Here is an 18,924-nt window from a genome sequence, read left to right on the forward strand (position 1 = left end):
TCATCCCAAACAGAAAGGATATTCGCCGTCCCCATATAGCCAACTCATGAGCTACAGTATTCGACTCTCTAATACAATGGTCAATAGTAACCTTCCCGAAATCTACTAAGATACTACGACAATCTTCTAACACCGGCACTGCCACCATGGAGCGTCCTTCATTATGATTCAGAGTGTCCACCACCGTAGTATTATCCGTTCTCACCACCAAATTAGAACATCCAGTATTATGAGCTAACTTAAGTCCCTCGAGTAGCGCCGCTGCCGCTGCCTCGGCTGAGACGACATCAGCTACATATTCCAACCTTGCCGTTGATGCTCTTATGGAAGTTCCCCGATGATCATGAATAACTGCTCCACATGCACCGGTATATTCACCCTCTGAAAAAGATGCATCGACATTCAATACCTGCTGCCCTGACAGAAAAACCAGCCACTTGGAGTGACCTTGGTTATCCCTGTCGCACGAGCATAGTTAAGGGCCAACGCAATAACAGCGGGAGCTATTCTCTCTGGAGTTTGCACATCATCGCCTCTGACAAGTTGTCTTCTTTGCCACCATAGATACCAGCAAACAGTCGCTACAAGTTCTGGTAATTCGACCGCTCCCGTGTATGATCGCTGGTAGGAGTCGTCACACAATATAAACTCCAACACAGCTGCTCCCGATCTATCTGTCATAGTGGCAAAAGAAATATCCGCTTAGATCCCAAGAGAGTCCCAAACTGCCTTTGATCTCTCACATGTGAAAAGTAGATGTGCAATATCCTCCGCACCAGCTTGACAAATTGGGCAGTGAAATATATTCCCAACATGACGATTGCTAGAACACTAAAACACTGGATGGCATTGTGTAAGCATCTCCATAAGAAAATTTTGATTTTCGCTGGTACCTTTAGATTCCACAACTTCTTCCATACTGGATGAAGCGCCGAATAAAAATTCGTCATCCCCATATTATCTGCATCATAATTTGCTTCCCACTGTTTGTAGTACGCCGATCGTACCGAGAAAATTCCACTCTTCGTTAGGTGCCATGAGATGTAATCCTCAGTATCTTTGTGGAATATGGGTATTTGGAAGATGTGCTCTGCATCAATATGCCAGAATTTTTCCTGCACTAATATCTCATCCCATTCTCCTGTTATTGGTCTATTAACTCACATACTCTACTGAGCGCTTGATTACCTCGCACTGTAATGATTTTCCTCGATGCACTATTTGGAATCCAACAATCATTCCAAATATTTATTTTCGCTCCGTCTCCTACTCTCCAAATGTAACCTTTTTTGAATGTTTGGATGCCAGCCCAAATACTTTGCCAGACATAAGAGGATCCCTTCTTTAGTTCACAGTTTAATGTATCACCAGAGGGGTAATATCTTGCTCTCAGCACACGAGCATAAAGGTATCCATAGTTATCAATTAATCTCCAGCATTGCCAAATTGAAACTATGGATATCTCGAAAACCCATACCTCCTCTCTCTTTAGGCACGCACATCTTCCACCAAGCAAACCAATGCATACTTCGTTGGTTTTCCTCATCACCCCACCAATATTGCGACATTGCATCATTGATCCCCTTGCAAATTTACTTCGGGAATTTAAATACACTCATCGCATACATTGGGATGGCTTGGGCCACTGCTTTCAACAGAGCCTCCTTACCTCCATATAGGAGAGAGTTCTCTCCTTCCATCCATTCACCATAGCCAGAATTCTCTTAATAATATGTTTGAAACAATCAACCCGGTCCACTCCAATCACGGTGGAAGTCCCAAGTATTTATCCGAAAGAGATTCGGTCACAATATGGCACACTTCAGCCTTCACCTCCACATCTGTGTTTTGACTGAAAAGTATTGAGCATTTGGCTTCACTCACCAATTGACCCGAGGCTGAACAATAATCATTCAGGATTCCACGAAGAGTGTTTGCATTTTGGGTATTTGCTCATAAAAATAAGAGAGTTATCAGCAAATAATAAATGAGATATTTATGGAGAATCTCTGCACACGAGGCTGAACAATAATCATTCAGGATTCCACGAAGAGTGTTTGCATTTTGGGTATTTGCTCATAAGAATAAGAGAGTTATCAGCAAATAATAAATGAGATATTTTTGGAGAATCTCTGCACACCTGGACCCCGTTCAAATTTCCAGCTTCCTCCTCATGGCTAATAAGAGCGGATAAACAAAGGAGTACATTGTATTATCTCCGTTCGGAAATAAGTGATGCTGTTTTAGTTCAAATTTGAAATAAAACAGTGTCACTTATTTCCGAAAGGAGGGAGTAGTTATCACCAGAAGGTCCACTATTTTTACTGTAACATATCTGATAAATGCTTCTACTAATCTAAGTTCAAAACCCAGAGCATGCTGCTCTTGGTAACTCTGTGTACTGTAGGTTTGGCCGGTTGCTGATTTGAGCATCATTGATACAATCAGCAGAAGCAATGTGTTTTTCTGTTCTCAGGTCCACACAAACGCTTTTAGTAAAGGTGCTTTCTTTTTGCCGGGACAGTACTTTAATTTGAAGGAGCAGGAATGCCATGTCTACTATAGTCAATACGCGTATAATAGAAACTGGGTCAATATTGTTGGTGCTGTGCTTCTTGGATTAAGAGAAAAGAGGTAATGAGTTTGTCTAGAAAACTTGAAAAACTAGAGGATACCCCGCGCGTTGCTGCGGGAATTTCAAGATAAAGAGTCTCGTGAAAAGGTAGGAAAAAAACTAATACATTATACATGTGAGGAAAACAATGCTAAAGATGAAAATATTATATGCATTCACAAAATGTAAAGAAAAAATGACTAAATCTTAAATCTTGTTTAGAACCTAGAAATGACCAGATTGTACTCTGGCATGGCTGACCAAATATCCGCTGTCATGGTTACCTGTAAACATAAAGTTCTATTTTTAAGAAGAATTGAAAGCAGCTAGTATGTAACTGGCGAACAAAATTAAGAAGTGACCGAATGCTGGTTATTAACATTTGATCAATTGAAACAGCAAGGCAGACATACCTACGTAGGCCTTGGGAGTACAATACATATTGTTTCCAAATAAACAAATCCGTTTATAAAGCTTCACATTAAACTATTACAACATTTTTCCTTAATCTGATTCTAAATTGAGGTTATATAAAGGAAAATCAAGCCTGCAAACCTGAAGGTTCAGTGGGGGACAATCACCTGAAGGTTGCCTGCAAAATGTGAAGTGCAATTATAAGTTTGCAAATTGAAGGTACAAATACAGAATAGCTTAAGCCCTCTGATGTCATAAAATTTTACACATGAAAGTAATAAAGATGAATATTGTTCGAAGTCACCTGAGATCTTCCTTGGCTCCTACTCTAACTTATGGTTCCTCTTTATCTAGTGACAGACTATTTAACCTGAAGGATTGTCTCAAGAATCTAAACAATCAGATAGAGTTAGAATATTGTAATGGAACTTCAGTAGATCGACATCAAACACACGACGCCTGCATGTAGAATATTACAGGTCAAGCAATCACGTACTCTGCTTGACCATAGTCCAAGGGAAATATGAATAATGATGAGGAAGAAATTGTACATGCATCATAAAAATATATATGGAAATTAAGATGAGTTCATCAAGGAGTAATCATAATCGTACACGAATTACATACATACCAGAATCCGGAGCACAAGATGGAAAATTCAAAACGTTTAAGCATGGGGATAGAAGAAACCAATGGTGGCTGTTAGTAGGGAGCATCACCAAACCAGAGTGGAGGGCTATGGCCATAGAGTAGAACGCTACAAATCGTGCGTGCTCGCAAACGTCTTTTTGGAGATAAAGGCGACGATGAACGGAAGAGAGAGCGGTGTGGTAATGGAAAGCGGAGCAATGAGGGGAGATGAATGCTGCTGTTTCATGTATAGTAGTGACTGCCGTTTCATGGCGTGGAGCAGAAGAGAAAGCGACGGCGGCGTGTAGAAGAGAGGGCGGCAGCGAGCGGAAGATGAAGCCCGAGCGACCTAGTGCGATGAGTGACATGGGCTAGAAGGGCAAACCAACTTAGCCAGGCCTGCCTTTTACATGGGCTAGCAGGGACAGCCCGCGTGTAGCTTTTTTTAGAATGTCAGCTGCAAGGGGAAAATCGGGTGGGCGTAGGCAGCGGAAATGAGTGGAAGGCTGGGTGGGGAAGAATCGCTGATCTGATTGGCCGCTGATGTGGGCATGTCAAGAGAATAGAAAGAAGTGGGGAGCAACTTCTTAAGAATGGTAGATACCTAGGTACCTGGGCAATGACTAATGAAAACCACAATCTGTTGTAACCAAACACTCCACATTTTGCAATACTACATATTCTAGTGTTTCGAAACCAGTCATGTCCGACATATACCTCACACTCACCATATTCTAGATTTGGTAAGATTTGATTTGATTTGAGTATGGATAGGGGAAGACATGGAAAGTTATGATTTTGATGAGGTCTTGGTAAGATTTGATTTGATTTGGGTATGGGTAAGGGAACACAAGGAAAATTTTGATTTAGTTGAGGTTTTGGTAAGATTTGATTGAGTTAATCAGGACTTGGGGGAGGGGTGGCGTACATGAGGGAGAAAAACCAAACGGGGGAGGGGCAGGGTTGAGGCGAATTTACAACAATGAACTCCCCTTTAATAGTAGAGGCTATGTATTGTTTTGGGAAACCTCTGAAAAATCCAAAGATAATGCATCCAAGCATGCTAAGTGTTGGTGTGGGATTAACCCATCTGGAGTGTTGCACTTCCACTGGAGATTAGCCTGTTCAAATCTACCGAAAAAGGCTTTCGCCCCGCTTTATATATAAAGCAATGATCAACAGCACCCGGTACAAACGCACGCCCCCGCAACACACGAACACACACCCAAGACAGGATACATAGGCGCTGAGCGCATCAACACCATCCCTAGCACTACAAGAGCAGCCTGGGGCTACCGCCGTGAACACGCCACCGCAAAGAAGTGAGGCCGCATATGATGAACTGTGGGCTCCAAGGCGGCGCCTGCAGGAAGGATACGACACCGGACCGCCGCCACCGCCCGATCCGAGGATTATAGTTTCCCCTGGAGCAACACGACGGGCAATGAGAGCCGCGACGATGCCTTCAAGAAGGGAACGAGCTTCGCCGCCGCCAGTCCGAAGATAGAGCATGTTTTCACCCCGGCTACACACACCGCCACCGAATGCCACACCCTGGCTACCACGCCGCCCACACGGCCGTTGCAACCGGGCAGCACCGAGCCACGGGCTCTGCCCATGAGCACCGTGGAACCACCACCAGGGCTGCTGCCCCGGCATCCAAGACCTTGACACCATCTCACCCGAGACCCGCCGCTACCCCAACCAAAGAAACGAGTGGAAAGGACCCGCCTTTCGCACCCCTTGGCGCCCCCCAGTGCTGAGACCCAAAAGGCCGGCCAAACCTGGCCTCCATCGGCCCGTCCCGCGGACCGGGTGCGAGGCGAGCTCGGTCCTGCCGCCGGGCGCGAAACACGCATGGTCCTGCCGTCGGGAGCGAGACGAGCTCGGTCCTGCCGCCCGGCGCGAGACGAGCTCGGTCCTGCTGCCGGGTGTGGGACGAGTGATGAACCGCAGATGGGGGAAGGGCAACCCTTCTACGAAGATAGCGGCCGGACGACGAGGTGAAGGATCGAAGGTCGAAACGGGCAGCCTATAGACGAGCAGATGCCGGAAATCCAGCCGCCGCCGCAGCTGACCCGCCGAGCTGCCGTGATGCCGGTGCGCTGAATGGCAGCCGCCACCCAGAGGACCGAGCCACCTCGCCGCCGTCGTCCACAGCCGGAGCAGCACCCACATCGGGCCGATGCTCCAACCCGTGCCTCCCGTCAGAAAACGCCAAATCCGGCCGGCATGCACCGCCACCAAGCCCCCGAAGTGCTGCTGTGCACGCCCCACCACGCCAGGAGCCAGCCCAACCAATGTGGCCGCCGTCCCCCAGCCCGTGCCGCCGCACCCCTCGTCGCCAACCGCTTGGATTTGATGGAGCCGCCGCCGCAGCTAGCTGCCCCGCCTCCCCAAGCGCCGGCACGCCCCACCAGAAATTTCGCGCAGCCACCGCCGCTCCGACGTACAACCGCGCCCGCAGCACGGCCGGCCGCGTCACCGCCGCACGAGCGCCGCACTCCTCACCAGCAGGCTGCGTCCCGCGCCGTAGAGCACCAGGGGAGGAGGGAAGAAGGCCCCGCTGCCACCGACGCCAGCCGGGCTTTGCCGCCGGCGGCGAGGAGGAGGGAGGAGGCGCTCGCGGGTGGTGGCTAGGATTTCGCTCTGCCGCCCGCGAGAGCGGCTCGGGCGAACAGAGTTCGGGGGTTGAAGCAAGCTCTTTCCCTTAATGTTTTCACTTGGTAGTATTGCCTGTTCAAATCTTTAGATCCTGCTGTTTACTTAGCTTAACTTTGTCCTGTAGGATTAGGTAGTGTCATCCTTTGCAAAGGTTTCTGTGTCAGATTTATCCTGGCTGTTTGTTCTTACTTTTCTTTGTTTGAATTTTTTCCTGAAAGATTTTTAGGTTATTTGTTTTGTTGGCATAATTTTGATGTGTATTATTCTTGCCTTGAGAATCACGTGTCCTCCATATGATAAAATGCTGACCTTTTCTCTTTATGTAGGATTCTATTGTCGAGAGAGCTAATGATGCGAATGGCATCAAGATTTCACCAGCATGCTCTGGGGCGATTTTGCCAGGTATTGGCTGAGAAAATATTTATTTAATATGTCCTGTATTTGTTTATCCCCTCTTTGTGCTAAGCTTTCAACATTGTATTGCAGATCATGAAGTTTCTTTCACTTTCAGTCTCTATGATAGAGGTTACCTCATCGCCAAGTCAGCAGTGGTGCGTTCTTCAGCTAAAAATGGCTTGAGATTTTAATATATTTTGACCTAACACATTTGTGTTTAGCTGGATCCTTGCCAGCCCTCTGTTCAGGATGGGAAAACACTGCATCCATATGATAGAGCGTCAGAAAAATTGTTTTCTGTAAGTATTGAATTGCTTGCTTATTGGTTTCATAATTCTTTTCTTGTTTCATATCTGGTCAAAGGCTTTCATGTGTATACTGTATTAGAGTTGATGCCTGCGTGGCTAGTTTTTTAATGAAATATTTTGTACGTTACATGCTCAAGCAGTATACTAGATACGAAAAGTTGATGCCTGTTATGTCCTTGCAACAGCAAGCGTAATAGGTAGGGCCTCTCCCTTGCTGGCTTCCGTCCTCATGGTTTTGGTGCCGTGACGCTGAGACAATGCATGTTTAGGTAGCAGGGGTGAGATGAGAGAAACGAAAACATATCCCTATTGCTGACATTCCTCCCCTTACTTTTCTTCTATGGAAGCCCTCTTTTGTTATTATAATTTATATTCCAATGGGATGCCCCCTACTGTTTCCCCATTAAGGCCTCCTTTGGTTCATACTTCATAGGATAGGAATATCATAGGAATAGGAAAACTATAGGAAGTGAGATGAAATGTATCTCAATTCCTATAGGGAAAGAGATGTCACTTGATTCATAAGGAAATTTTCCATTAAGTCTTGGCTAATCTTTTTTTTCCTTTGAAATGTGAAGGATTGGTTCCTATCCTACATAGGAATAGGAATCCATTCCTACAGACCAGAGGGCTCCAAAGGAATTTTTTCTACAAAATTCCTATCCTTTAGAATTTCTACGAAATTCCTCTAAGCCAAAGGAGGCCTAAAAAGAGATTGATATGATCTTTTGATTTCTGCAGTAACAGTAGTAGGAGACTAGCTGATTCTTATCACATGACAGGCCATAGGTGTCAATATTTTTTTAAAACGAGTCTGCGAGCAACACAAATGCATTATATTTCCTTTGTGCTTGGTTCTCCTCCTAAAAGATGGAACAAAACATCCTTCAATAGCTGGTTAAAGTTAGTAGAAATAGTTAAACCGTGTCATGATGATCGTAGCTCTGTGTCCAGTTAAATGAGCTGCTTTGCATCATCACGTGCAGGCCATTGAAGCTGGAAGGCTGCCTGGAGATATTCTTGATGACATACCAAGCAAGTACTACAATGGTTCAGTTATCTGTGAGGTAAGTTATTTTATCTGATTTGAGGCGTGCTATGTAAGCAAACACGTAGTTAAACTGTCAGATGCTAAGCACCGTTGAATGTGAAAATCATCTTGTCACCGCTACCATAGTTCTGTTTACTGCATGTTTTTCACTACAAGGTTTGCTAGCTTTCTCTAACGACAATCTTTGAAAGCAACCCTATATTATTCACACATGCATCCTAGAATAGATCATGGCGATTTACCAGGAATTCCTAACCTTACTTTTGGTCTTTTGGACAAGCATGAACTGCAAATTATGGATGTGTAGCACACAACACGAAATAAGTCAAAGTGCTGTTTTGGATATCATCATGGTGCTACTCTCTCTGTCCTGCAAAAATTGGATATTGTCATGGTGCTACTCTCTCTGTCCTGCAAAAAGTGGTGTACAATTTGAATAACTTTGTACATTGAAGAGTGGCGCAGCCATTTCTGACGCAATAAAATTCCGTTGTTACCCCTGGTGGTGTAATTCTGGGAAAAAGGAACAACACACATGCACCCTGAGCCTATGCCGTTCGCTTTGGCCTCTCTTGTGACCCCGTCACCATGAATGCTAGCTTGCAAATGGCGTTTCTCCCACCTAGCCGCTCTCCCACCTCCATCTCCACCCATGGCGAGTCCTGGATCTCTCTCCCCCGATGGAAGGTCTCCTGCATTGGGACTTTCTCGGGAGTCGGCTAGAAAGTATTAACTCTGGTTATACACTCATTCCCAAGACACCTCTTCCGGAGTCGGCTAGATTATAGACCAATCACTTTATTGAACAGCTGTCTCAAGATATTGACTAAACTTTTAGCTAATCGTCTGCAGCGGGTCATTCTTGGTATTATCCATCGTAATTGGTAGGGAATACACAGACTATACATTGAACATAATATACTCTTAACAACCCCCCTCAAACTCAGGGTGGATCGACAACACTGAGTTTGGAGAGATAAAAATCATGCTGTGGTCTAGTCTGGGCCTTCATAAAGAAATCTGCCAACTGTAACTCAGAAGGCACATACTAAAGAGCAATAACCTGGTTCTGCACACCAGCGTGCACAAAAGAAGCGTCAACACCAACATGCTTTGTGAGCTCATGCTTCACAGGGTCTCGCACAATACTGATATCACCTGTACTGTCGGAGAAGAGGGTGGTAGGTGTGGTAACAGACACACGGAACTAAAGTAACCACCGTAACCAAGTCACTTTTACCGTCAAAAGAGCCATAGCTTGCAACTCAGCCTCTGCACTTGAATGGAAACTGCAGTCTGTTTCTTCGCCTCCAGGCAATGAGAGAACCACCAAGAAAACAAGTAAGCAGAAAGTGAACGGCGATCCGAGGGATCACTAGCCCACGTAGGATCCAAATAGGCCTGAAGCTGTAACGAACTGGAGCGCGGAAAGAATGACGGTGAGAGATCGTGCCATGAAGACATCGTAGAACATGAAGAAGGTGACTATAGTGAGCCGAAGTGGGAGCAGGAACAAACTGACTCAAACTATGGACAGGATAGAAGATATCCGGACGAGTGACAATTAGATAGACAAAACTCCCAACAAGGTGACAATAACGTGTCGGATCAGACAAGGGATCACCATCAGAAGCACGAAGGTGAACGAGCTCCATGGGAGACTCAACAATGCGCTCATCAGTAAGAGCAGCATGAGCAAGAAGATCTTGGATCGGACTGTTCGGGTTGAGGCCGGACGTAAAGTCAGAGAGCAACTTCGTCCGACTTAACGATTTTTGTACTGATGTCACGGTCCCGTCATATCGGACATCCAGCCTAGAAGCTGGACCGTCCAGAGTCACGTCGGACGTTCGTGTTGGAGGCCGGACGTCCGGCTGCTGTAGCTTTGGCTGCATTTCTTCCGTGTCTTCTCGCTCCTCTTCCACAATGACTTGGCCTTCCTCCCTCGCTTCTTCATGGTCAATTCCTTGGTACTTGTGTATGTATAGAGTTCTGGTTTGAGGTAGTAGTCATGTCTCATGGAATTATGTAATTTTATCCTTTTAATATATTTCAGTGGAAGCTTCTCACTTGTGCCAAGAGGTCCTGGGTTCGAACCAGCCTCTCTGCATTGCACTTCGCAGGGGTAAGACTAAGGCTGGCCACAGTGGGGGTAACATAACCGGTATCATGCACTTGGGACTAGCAAACATGCTTATGTGGCAGACAATTAAAGAAGAGAGAGGAGGTTAGAGTAACAGAGGTAGATACCGTATCATAATACATAATAAATGTTATGCTACTATGTGTCATGCATGGCAATAAATAAGATGATATATGATACTAATCTGTGATACTCCCTCCGTAAAGTAATATAAGAGCGTTTAGATCACTACTTTAGTAATCTAAACGCTCTTATATTAGTTTACAGAGGGAGTACTATGCACTATGAAGATATTATCATAGACTAGTATCATATGCATGGCACTAACATATGATACTCTCCACTATGAGTAGCCTAAAGACTAGGTTCCTATAATCCCTCCCCAGACCCCACCTTGTGTGGGAGCTTCTATGCACTGGGTCTGTCCTTTCAGTGGAAGCTTCTCCCACTTGTCTTCACTGGTCAAGAAAAAACAAATAAACAAACGCACCCACAGGCCCATCATCACCCACAATAACTGATGCAGCGCATGCGTGCATAGACCAATGCGGAATGTGCACGCAGCTGGATTGAGCGGCAGGGCTCCCAATGCGAGGAGAAATAACGGCTGCATAGATGTTTAGTCAGGGGTATAATTGTCCATTTACCATCCACGTTTGCTCTCCTCGGTATTTGCATAAAGTTCTGGTGCTGCCTAATGTGGGATGAAGGGACTCTAGTATTAACAAAGAAAACTGTGGAACTACTTTTCAAGGTAAGTATATACATATGATTTTCATGTTTCCAATCTAAATATTTAAAACGATATTGACATCCATTTTGGAAAAGTTTGAAGGCATGTCCAAAACGTCACTTATTTGTGAACTGGAGGGAGTAGTTTGTATGCTATATTAGTTTTTCCCATTATAAATGGTTTATATGTTAAGCCTTCAACTACTATTTTCTACAAAAAATCCAAATAACTGTGAGATAATACAGCAATTAAAATATTTAAACCCGACGCTGCATGCCATGCTTGTTTTGTTACGGTTTGTGTACCTTATTGCTGAGATAGCATAACTCATTTAGAAGTTTAACTTATACTGGTTCTCAAGTACTTGACTGTTCTTATGGTATTTAATTCTAGATACGCGACTACCGAAAACATGCATCCAGTCAAGTTCATGCACCATCTGCTGAGTTAGGACTACCTGCTGTGAATAAAGTGCAGCTTCAGATGACATTTGAAAATGTTGTCAGGGACATTATGCTGCTATCTGATGATTCATGGAGTTACAGAGATTTCATGGTAAGCATTCTTGTAAAGAAGTCTCCTATCATTTTAATGGCAATATGGATTTACATGTTTTGTTTTCCTTTTCCTTCCAAAATCTGCTAATGTGTGCCCCTCTAATCCCAGTTTTTCACACCTAGTTTGCATGCAAGTAGCTAACATCTTCTTACTTTTGGTCAGTCAAACTGGTTCTTCACTGGCTGACTAATAATGATGAAATAACATGGTAAAGTAAAATATATGTAGAGTTGAAGGCCTGCATGAGCCATTGCTAGTCTGTTTATAGATGGATCTGTAATGTAATTTTTGCCTAGTCTGTTCCTCATCATATCTTCTCATCTATGCTCCTTGCTGTCCTTGTTTGTATAGGAGGCAGAGTCACGGATTGTCAAAGCTCTACAACCAGCACTTTGCTTAGACCCTACACCAAAGTTGGACCGACTTTGTCAGGATCCTGTTCCTCATAAGGTACAACCACATGCAGAGCCAAAGGACTGTTATAGATATGTGTATTTTAAGTATTTTGCATTTCTTGCAGTTAAACCTTGGTGTTGGAAGAAAGAGGCGGTTGAGGCAAAATCCTGACGTTATTGTCACATCCAGTTACATGTCTCATGGTAAAAAGGTGTGCATTGATAGGGTGTCTGAAAGTACCAAAACGGACGAGATGGGTATTGCAAATAACAATGTTACTCACCAGGTCCTTGATAACATTACTTCGCAAATTGTGTCAGGTGGCTCTCAACCACTTCGACCAAGTAGTTCACAGGATGCAGCTAGAATGTCAATGGTGTCCCATTCTGGTGTCCAGCAAAATATCAATTATTCTGCTGTTGGTAATGATCGTGGGGCAGGAGGTCCTGTCAGTTTTACTGGAGTCAATTCAAGCACTTCATCTCAGCACATGATGGCTTACAATGACAATGGCCTTCTATCTGTGAAGAGGGAACTACAAGAAGCTCCACTGCAAGACCCTAAGAGAGTAAAACCAACAATTAGCACTGATGATATCCAGCAGCAGCAACAGCGGCAGCAGATACGGCCTCAATCAGCTGCCCTTGGTGGGCAGGACATGCAATGGAAGAAGGGGATGCAGTATGCTTCATTGAATGGCCAGAGATACCCTTCTCCAATGGTGAACAATCTGCAAGATTCAGGGGCTTCCTTTTATTTCAGAGAGCAGGGTTTGAGATATGGTGCTAAGCAAGAGCAGATGGATGGCATGGACAGATGCAAAGACCCCTTGCAGGCTATGCCCCCTGAAAATACTGTGCTCGATCAGCAGCAATCCCATGCTCAACACTTGTCACAACAAGCAGCAGCTAGAAACAATCTACAGAACATGGCACAGTGGCAGAATCCTCGGGGTCCAAGTGAGAAAGACATGAAGAAAGAAGAAATGCTTCAGAGAAGAAAGTTAGCTGCTGCCTCTCGTGTCTCTTCTGCACCAATGGTTCAGTCTCCAGTATCCTCTAAATCTGGAGAGATATCAAGCAGTTCAATGGGTGGCCAGTTTGGTTCTGCTGCAACATCTGCTGCAATTGGATCACATAAAGATAATAAGTTTGCCACGAGTTCTAGTGCTGCCGTAGGATACCCATCTGTGGTTTCCAGTCCTAGTGATTCTATGCACCGGATGCAGCAGCCTTCGGTTGCTCCTTCGAAAAGGAAAAATTCTGCCCCCAAGACTCAACCACTTGTAAGCAGTGTAGGGTCCCCAGCCAGTGTTTCAAACATGCTTCCTATACCAAATGCTAGCAGCCCTTCCGTTGGGACATCAATGGCTGACCAATCAATTCTTGAGAAATTTAGAAATATTGAGGCTATATCGAATCGGTATGAAATAACATTTGCGAAATCTGCTAACTCTACATTACGGCTTTGGTTTGACAATTTGTTTATTTTCATTTTCTGGGGTTACCTGTAGAAATATGTTTTGGAAATTTATGACTGCACAATTTCAGTACAATAACTCCCTCCTGTCACAAGAAGATGTGACTCTGGAATTTCTGCATTTAGTTGTTTAGCTTTTGACAAATGATACTCATCGATAGTACCTCCTAGTAGGATTAGAATGTATATAATTGATATTGACAATTTATCAAAAAATATTTTCATACATTAAACTTTCATAATTTTCCCTCTTCAAATGTACTATACAATACTAAAACCTAATGGTCCAAGTTAAATCTTCTTGAAATTTGGAGGTGCAGAGTGTCGCTTATTTTTGTAACTTGGTAAAAAGAACTGAAAAGAAATGCTGCTTTAACATTGCTTTGAACGCTAAATGTCACTTCCCTTGAGTCAGTTATCCTGCATATGTTATTATGTTTAATACAATTAAAGTACTCCATCCGTTCACAAATATAAGATGTTTTGGATATTTCAATATGGACTACATACAGACTGAAATGAGTGAACGAACACACTAAAACGTGTCTATATACATCCGATTCAGAAAAAAATAAGAACATCTTAATGAATGGAGGGAGTATTATAAAGTTGACTTGTATAATTTTGTTCTGTTTACCTGTTTGGCATGACATGTGTTTTACTTGAACATTGATCCAGTCATATAGCAGGTCATAGTTGGTAGAATTGCTTAGTTATGGCAGCAGATTTGAAATCAGAAACCTTTCAGCCTGACATTTTACGATCTTTTTCATATGCATATGATTGTTTATGATTGCAGCTGAAGCTGTTGGCATATTTTGTTTCAGGCATCAGCTGCACAATAAGAAGAACAAAGTTGATAAGTTATCTAATAATAGGAAGCCCATGATAAATGCAAGCCGAGAGAAAGTTGTTACACTTCTCTCCAGTTGCTTCCATACTGAGGATTACAAAGACGAGTTGAGGCCTCTTTGTAATTCTATGTTGAGTGGAACAATAAATTCCTTTAGGACCAGAATACTGAACTTTGTTGTTGCCAACCGCTCATACCAAGGTTTGTGATCTACACAAGATTGTATATCTGTTCCCAAATTAGGATTAAAGTTGAAGCTTTGATTAGTATGATTAAAATCACTTCCTACAGGTCCTACAAAGCCGTTCCGGATCATTTTCAAGGATAAGCCTGATGGGACAGTGGGAATGCAATATGGAGACCCAGAAGATTTCGACAATCGGAACTCACATGAGTGTACACTCATATTACCCAGCAAGGTATGCATTAATTACTGATTGTATCCTCCCGTGCAGAACCAAGTACCAAAAACTTGAAAACAGCAGGTTTATAGTATGTGTTTTCTCTTCCTGTGGTTAACCTCTCTATTGGTTTTTCTATCAGTACCATGCCGACTTGCTTGCAACACAACTTATTGCTCGGGTGAGTTTCAACTACCCTAAAGATTGCTTGGAATTAATAATTTTGATAGTGTCCTGAATTTTGAACCTTTTGAACCCTTGACCCTAGATGGAGAAAGAAGGCTATGATAAGGCAGATGATCAAGTTGTGCCCAGCAACCCTCCTGGTAACCTCAGTGGACTATCAGGCATGTTAGCAGACAATACAGCCAATGAAGTGAAACAAGAGGGAGGTATAACCCAGCAACTTAATGCTGCAGCCCATGCAAATATGGTATCTGGAAGCCCTTTGCAACAACTTTCTGCCAATAGGATGCTTCCATCTGGGAGTAGCAACCAGGCAGTACCAATGCAGCAAGAGTATATGCAGGGTGCAACCATGTCTCCAAGGAGTCAACAACTCGACCAAAATTTAATCCAGCAGCAACAACATCAGCAGCCACAGCTGCAGCAGAATGCACAATCACAGCTTCAGCAACAAACATCTCTTCCTCTCAACCAGATGCAGAGACCCCAACTGCTACCAGCAAGCCCATTATCTCAGATGCTGGGGCCTGGCTCAAATCTCCCAATGGGCTCGAACCACACGAGTAACACCAAGGCTACTCCTGCTTCCTTGCAGCTTCATATGATGCAGCAAGTACAGCAGCAACAGCCAGTGCAGATGTCAAGAAAAGTGATGATGGGGCCTGGCTCATCTGTGAACATGGGCAACATGGTTAACAATGTAGTAGGCCTCAGCGGTCTTGGAAATATTATGGGAATGGGCAACGTGCGGTCAGTGTCCTCCCCGATGGGATCCATGTCAGGCTTAGGGAACAGTCCCAATCAGATGAGCCTTGGAATGGCATCCAATCTTGCCGCAGCTGGGCTTCGTCCAGGTATGAACCCTGCTGCTATTGCCAAGATGCGTATGGGATTAGCTCAGCAACAAAGGGTGACCAGCCTTTACCCCCAGACTGGAATGGTTGGATTGCCTGGCAGTGGTTCACCAATCCTTCCTAGTTCTGCCGGCTTGGCGATGATGGGCCATCATTCACTAAATAGAAACAACCTTAATCCCATGCAGAGGGCCATGATGTCTCCAATGGGCCCACCAAAGATGCCAGTGGGTAATTTTCAGATGAATGCCCAACAGCAGATGCAACAGCTGCAGCAGCTCCAGCAACAGCAGCAGCAGCTCCAGCAACAGCAGCAACTGCAGCAGCAGCAACTGCAGCAGCAGCAACTGCAGCAGCAGCAACTCCAACAGAACCCACAGCAGCAGCAGCAGCATCAGCAGCAGCAGCAGCAGCAGCAGCAGCAACTACAGCAGCAGCAGCAGCAGCAGCAGCAGCATCAGCATCAGCATCAGCAGCAGCAGCAGCATCAGCATCAGCATCAGCATCAACAGCAACAACAAATGGGATCTCCTTTGCAGCAGGCAGCACAAGTAGGTTCGCCTGCTGGTTCACAACAGTCATTGGTGATGCAGCAGCAGCAAATAAGCCCGCAGCAAATGGCTGCGATGAGCCCGCAATTGAGCTCAGGGGCTCTGCAACAAGTGAATAACAATGTAGTCAATCCTGTGGGGACGCCAGGCCCTCCTCAAAGTCCACAGTTGAGCTCACACTCACAGACCCAAGGTTCAGTCAGCAGCATTGCAAACTCTCCAATGGAACAGCTGCAAAGTGCCAATATGGGAGGTCCTGGTAGCATGTAGTAACTGCAAATATTTGATCCTGTCCGTGGGGATACGCAATAATGGAAGATATAAGCATTGACAAAGACGGCCACTGCTTTCTTGTTTGTTGTGGTAATTGAGGTCAAATTAGTTTTCCTGCAAGTTATAAACGATAGATGCAGTTGTTCTGGAGGAACCCTTTTTTCCGCCGGGATTTGTGATGTAGATTGTTGTAGCTGATGGAAATAGTGCATGTAGGAAGGAGCTCAGTACTAGGAGATACATTGTTCAACCGAACTACATTTTCTTGTTTAAATTAGAGCTGTTAGATACGTATATCTGCTACATAGCCGATTGTCATAGCCGATTGTGCTTGTTTACCTTTTTTTTACCAGGAAACAGTTGTGCCTATAATAAGTATGCCCATTTCATTGTGAATAAAGTTGTCATGTTTTTATCTTGGAACTTGTAGATGTTGCAACATACTGACATTATTGCTGTGTACAAAATTTAAACTTTGAAAAGAAAAGAATATTTAATACCTTCTCCCTCCTTCCGGAATTAACTGTCGCTGAAATGAGTGAATCTACACAGTGAAATGCGTCTAAATACAATTCGGGATGGAGGGAATATGTCAGAAAATGGCGTATGACAGTAAAGAAAAGGAAGACAAGAGATGTGTATCCTCCTGTTTGAAGCCACTTAAGCATCCGATTTACAGTACCGCGCGCTCGCTGGCTCCCTGCGCTTGTCCTTGTCTTCCCATGCTTGGTTGCCACCGCGCCCGTCACCCTCGCTCGCCTGCCGTGCCCGGCACTTGCCTCGGCTGCCTCCGCTCACCATGATTGCAGCAGAGCTTGAACAGAGGAGGGTTCCAGCGCCCTCTAGCCATGGTTGCCGCATCCCAGGGTCCCCGTCTCCGGCTCGCCGCCGACATCGACTTGCACCACCATGTCTAGCCAAAAAAGCAACAAAAACCTCCAGTATTGGGTTGAAGTAAAAGGATTTGCCGGTTCCAACAAAAATAATGATGGTTCCAGCAAAAATCTCGGAAGCAAAAAAACTTCAGTAGTCGATTTGTAGCAAACAAATTAGCTAGTTCCAGCAAAAAGAAATGCTGGTTCCAACAAAAAATCATGCCACTTGGAGCAATTTTGTAGCTGGTTCCAGCAAATTACATGACACCGTGATGCATGTCATGTAATGGATGTAGCAATTGAGAACATTGGTTGCAGCAAAAACTCAGATGGTGGTAGCAAAAAAATTGATTGGTTCCAGCAAAAATCGAAGATGGTGGTAGCGAAAATTAATGTGATTGTAGCAAACAAATCTCAGCAACAAAAACTACAGTAGTCGTCTAGAAGCAAAAAGAACATACGGTTCCAGCAAAACAGAGTGCGATTCCAGCAGAAAAATTACCAAATCCAGCACCTCAAATTGATGTGGTTGTAGCTTTTTCCCTGGCAGGTTCCAGCACCTCCCACTGTGGACGCAACTTTTTCATGGCCGGTTGCAACTTCTTCAACAGTTGAGGGAAAAAAGAGGGCTAAGTGTGGGTGACGAAGGGGATGGAGTTCATCCATGATTGCAGGAATGAGAAGGGGGTGGAGTTTGTCCATGGACGCAACACTCCGCTTGCATGGCTCCGCGCCCTCAACTGTAGTCGCCGGGATGTCGAGGATTCAGAGAGGCGGAGAGAGAGAACGGCGACAGGGGAAGGAACTGGATAGATCTCGCGTGGGGTGGCGATAAGATTTCTGTGGAGGGCAATGGGCAAGCGGTCGTGTGGGTGCAGGTTTTTTATGGGTGCGTGGGTCCAGGTGGATGTGCGTTGCGCGAGGAGGTGACCGGCCCAATTTCGGCCGGTTCACCGATTGCAAACGTTTACCAGAAAAAAAAGGGACGTCACGGACAAGAATGTGATCACCTTCCTTTATAACGAACAACCTCTAAAGGAAAAAAAAAGGACGTCACGGACAAGAATGTGACCACCTTCCTTCATCAAATACATCCACCGAATGAAATTTGCGTAGGCTGAGCGGTTGACCGGATAAGTGATACTGAAATGTCCATAAGTAGATTAATGACGTTTTGGAAGTTTCAAAAAGAAATAAAATTTACATGTTTTGGACATATGTTGGGAGCATCTCCAACAGGCGCCGAACGCGTGGCGCGCTAAATTCTGGTTTACGGCGCGCCCATTGCAGGTTTGGCGCGGCGTGCAGCGCTGGCTCCAGCGGCAGCGCTAAAATGCAGCGCGCGCGTAGCTCTAGCAGGCGCGCTAAAATGCAGCGCGCACACTCTCGCACAAACATTTTTTAATAACTTTGCATAGAAAAAAAATACATAGTTCATGGCATAGATAAAAAAGGATACAAAGATATTTTACATAGTTCCTGAAGCATATATAGATAGAACTGCAGTCCAACTAGATAGAAAAAGTACGGTGCAACTAAACTACG

The 18,924-nt window shown here is 44.7% G+C and overlaps 1 protein-coding gene and 1 long non-coding RNA gene across 4 annotated transcripts in view; one reads left to right on the forward strand and one right to left on the reverse strand.

Annotated features, from left to right (window-relative positions):
• Positions 1–16,922, forward strand: part of LOC123118249 (protein PHYTOCHROME-DEPENDENT LATE-FLOWERING) — a 17,984-nt gene extending 1,062 nt beyond the window's left edge. Inside the window, exons 2-12 of one of the 3 annotated variants that reach the window (XM_044538593.1) lie at positions 6,649–6,724; positions 6,809–6,873; positions 6,940–7,017; positions 8,013–8,093; positions 11,347–11,508; positions 11,863–11,961; positions 12,032–13,329; positions 14,214–14,440; positions 14,531–14,658; positions 14,783–14,821; positions 14,909–16,922. In XM_044538593.1, coding sequence (XP_044394528.1) covers positions 6,649–6,724; positions 6,809–6,873; positions 6,940–7,017; positions 8,013–8,093; positions 11,347–11,508; positions 11,863–11,961; positions 12,032–13,329; positions 14,214–14,440; positions 14,531–14,658; positions 14,783–14,821; positions 14,909–16,501 — 3,846 coding nt within the window. In that variant the 3' untranslated portion in view covers positions 16,502–16,922. Of the gene's footprint in view, positions 1–6,648; positions 6,725–6,808; positions 6,874–6,939; positions 7,018–8,012; positions 8,094–8,120; positions 10,320–11,346; positions 11,509–11,862; positions 11,962–12,031; positions 13,330–14,213; positions 14,441–14,530; positions 14,659–14,782; positions 14,822–14,908 lie in introns of those variants that run through there. The other 2 variants (XM_044538594.1, XM_044538595.1) reach the window with 2 other exon arrangements.
• A 69-nt stretch (positions 16,923–16,991) lies between these two features.
• LOC123118285 (uncharacterized) lies at positions 16,992–18,228 on the reverse strand. The gene is made up of 2 exons (XR_006457840.1): positions 17,882–18,228; positions 16,992–17,417 (listed from the first exon to the last, which is right to left on the reverse strand). It is a non-coding gene; the product is annotated as an uncharacterized lncRNA (long non-coding RNA).
• Positions 18,229–18,924: the final 696 nt, after the last annotated feature.

The sequence above is a fragment of the Triticum aestivum genome, chromosome 1B, assembly GCF_018294505.1.
Source record: "Triticum aestivum cultivar Chinese Spring chromosome 1B, IWGSC CS RefSeq v2.1, whole genome shotgun sequence".
In the NCBI taxonomy this organism is placed as follows: Eukaryota; Viridiplantae; Streptophyta; class Magnoliopsida; order Poales; family Poaceae; genus Triticum; species Triticum aestivum.